The following is a 3,307-nucleotide window of genomic DNA, read 5'->3' on the forward strand; positions in this document are numbered from 1 at the left end:
GTGCAGGCCAAGATTCAAAAGAGAGCCAGGACCAGCTTGCTTGGGGAAAGGAAACAAGTTTAGTGAGTGGGGCCCTAGAGTTTGTGTATGGGGGGTGGGGACTGGAGGAGGAGCTAACCTTATCCAGACCGGAGAGGATGAGAGTTTGGATACCCGTGTGGGAGGATGGAAAGTGACAGAGGCTATGCATATTTAGTATTTAGTAGGTAAGAAAAGGACTTAGGAATTGATTGGAGCATTATAATGGAGAGTAAGGGGTCAGGGGCTTGTGGTGGAGGGTGAGGGGCCATAAATGGGTTAGAAGAGATGTCGGAGACTTGCTAAATTTGAGGCATTAGTGGGACAGCCAGGAGGCCTAGGGCAGGCATTTCAATACAAGGGTGCAGGATCCCAGCCTCCTGGGGGACTGGGTCCCACCCAATCCCTGCGTATTGGGAAACTCTCCAATTCCTGGGTTCTGGGAGACTCTCACCTCTCAATTCCTAGTTCTTGGGTGTCGGGAGATCCTCCTTCAACAAGTCGCCTGTGTTGGAGACCGCTCTCCGCGTCCCTGCGTGTCGGTCACCCTCTCCCCTAGTCCCTGAATGTAGGAAGCCCCTCCCCCGGCTCCGAGGGTGTCAGGCGCCCCTCCCCCACCCGCGGGCATTCGGAGCCCCGCCCTACACCCGGTCAACGCCGGCGATGGCGGCGCGGGCCCTGGTCCTGGCGCTCTGGGGCTGGGCGCTGGCTCCGGCGGGTGCCGTGGACGCCATGGGCCCTCACGCGGCCGTCCGTCTGGCCGAGCTGCTGACGCCGGAGGAGTGCGGCCACTTCCAGTCGCTCCTGAAGGCGCCGGAGCCGGACGTCGAGGCCGAGCTGGCCAGGCTCTCGGAGGACCGGCTGGCCCGGGCCGAGCGGCCGGAGCCCCCGGGCCGGCGGCGGCGGCGGGAGGCGGCGGAGGTCTCCGACGGCTGCCGGGAGGGGCTGGCGGCCTGGCTGGCGGCCGAGGCCCCGTCCCTGTCGTGGGACCGCGTGGCCCGGGCCCTGCGGCGCAGCGGCCGCCCCGACGTGGCCCGGGAGTTGGGCAAGAGCCTCCACCAGCAGGCGACGCTGCAGCTGCGCAGGTTCGGGAAGCCCTACCTGCCCGCGCCCGGCGCCCCCGCCGCGCCCGCCGCGCCCCCGCGCCCCCGCCGCGCCGCGGGCCCCGAGCCCGACTGGGACCAGCTGGAGCTGGTCGTGGAGCGCCTGCCGCCGGCGCCCTACGAGCGGAACCCCTCGGGCTGGGCTGGGCCGCTGGCGCTCGGCCTCCTCTCCGGCTTCGTAGGGGCGCTGGGCGCCGGGGCGCTGCTCGTCCTGCTCACGCTGTGGATCACGGGCGGCGACGGCGACCCGGCGTGGCCCTGCAGCCCCGGCCCGCCCGCCACTGCCGCGCGCAGGCCCGCCGGGAGGCCCGGGCGGGGGGAAGCACAGCCGCTCCTGACTGCGCCCCCTCGGTCTGGGCTGCGGGCCGGCCAGGTCCCCCCTCGCCTCCGCCTGTAAAGTGGGGGCATGGTCGTGGAGGAGCGCTGCCTTCGATGACTATAAAATTTACGAAATGCGCAAAGGAGGGAGCAGTCGGTTTGTCGATTCGTTGGAAGTGGCCCGCATAGCCAGCGGGGTGGGCTGTCAGTGGAAGGACGGGCTGGGGGCCAGTCTACGGAGGGGGCGCAGAGGCAGGCCCGCCCAATTCTTGTCCCCCTTAAGTTCCTTACTTCGCAATTACTCTTCCGCTAAGAGCCACCATTTATTGAGCACTAACTGGGTGCCAGGCCCTATGCTAAGCAGTTACAAACATTATTTGATATCATTTTCAACACCCAAGAAGGAAGGTATTATTTCCATGACACATAAGGGAACTCTGGCCACAACTAGTTAGTTAGTGGCATAGTCAGGGTTTTGAACCCAGAGCTGCCTGAGCTGAGTCGGAGCTCCAGAGGGAATGATGGGTGAGCAGTGAGGGAACTTGGGACTCATGATGGGACCAGAACAAGATGCGGAGCTTCTGTTTACTCTGAGGCCCTGCTTGGAGTGTGCAGGGGGCAGCACAACTAGAGGGACGCCCCCTTCCAGGGGCTGCTGGCCCCAAGCTGCTCTCCTCACTGAGGCCAGGCCTCAGAAGGTCTACCTGGAGCCCCCAACCTTTTCCCCCCAACCTGAGTGGCGGGGGCACTGCCAGCCCCTCCGAGGAGCTGAGCCTGGATGAGTCCTCACAGACTGCTCCGACTGTGTCCCCCGCCACAGGGGCAGGCAAGAGGACAGCGGTGGGGTCCTGCTGGGTGGGAGTGCTTGACTCCCGCCCGCCCTGGGCTGAGGGGCTCTGGGGCAATAGCAAGGACAGAATGACAGGCCAGTCCAAGAGGAGAGTTGAAAACAAGATTGACGTAACCCTTTATTGCAAATTCTAAAGTAAAAAGATGTACAGTACAAAGTAAAATTGAATTTTCAGACTATAAACTTCCAATCCACTAATACATTCTCATTTCTCAAGCATTTCTGCCATTTCCGCATAAACGGAACAGGGAACAAGTCGAGGGGGTGAGGGAAGGAGATACAGCAAGGGAAAAAAATTAAGTGTCTAGAATAATCACAAACCCCAGAAGCAAGTGAAAGGAAAGACATTTTCTCGACCTGCTGTCCTGGTGATGAGAAGCGGGGGTGGTTGGAGCAGTGCAGTTTAAAATGGCTCTCAGAATAGCAGCATTTATGGTACCATTTCATCTTCCTAAGTCCAAACAATACTTTGCCCTTCCCTAGCGCCTTTGCCTCTGTATCTCAAAACATTTTACAAAACATTTAGTTAAAGCCTCACAACACCCCTGTGAGGTAGGTCAGTATTATTATCCCCATTTTACAGATGGGGAAACTGAGGCACAGAGAGGTTAAGTGACTTGCCCAAGGCCACACAGCGAGCCAGCGGTCGAGCTGGGGATGGAACACAGGAGTTCTGTCCCTTTTCTGGAACCACTGGACCACGCTCCCCTTTACCTATGTACATTCTCCACACACACACACCACACGTGCACACCTGCCCACCCCACCCCACCCCACTTAGCCTCTATGTACAGCAAACAGCAGTGGGGGGTAGTGGCAGGGGGTGCCTCAGGAGCACTTTAATGGAGGAAATCTTGGAAAGGGAATCCAAGAAAGCACGGAGCTGAGCTGCAGCACAGACTCTGTGCCAACCTTGGGCCCCTCCCAACCCCGACTTCCTCTTTTCTCCTGATGTCCCCCGGCTGGCTAATTGCAGCTGATTCTTTAGGGGGTAGGGGTACCTGAAAATGAACGAGCT

The 3,307-nt window shown here is 60.3% G+C and overlaps 1 protein-coding gene across 1 annotated transcript; it reads left to right on the forward strand.

Moving 5' to 3' along the window:
• Nucleotides 1-681: 681 nt before the first annotated feature.
• On the forward strand, nucleotides 682-1,629 carry TMDD1 (transmembrane and death domain 1). The gene has a single exon (XM_087441965.1). It carries the CDS (start codon nucleotides 682-684, stop codon nucleotides 1,516-1,518), a length of 837 nt encoding a protein of 278 aa, XP_087298091.1. The 3' UTR covers nucleotides 1,519-1,629.
• Nucleotides 1,630-3,307: the final 1,678 nt, after the last annotated feature.

Source organism: Ceratotherium simum, chromosome 17 (assembly GCF_057802395.1).
Source record: "Ceratotherium simum simum isolate JZ-2026a chromosome 17, ASM5780239v1, whole genome shotgun sequence".
Taxonomy (NCBI): domain Eukaryota; kingdom Metazoa; phylum Chordata; class Mammalia; order Perissodactyla; family Rhinocerotidae; genus Ceratotherium; species Ceratotherium simum.

Bases quoted from the DNA above. Each gene is read 5' to 3' on its own strand.
- TMDD1 (XM_087441965.1), top strand. From the start codon at position 682: ATGGCGGCGCGGGCCCTGGTCCTGGCGCTCTGGGGCTGGGCGCTGGCT.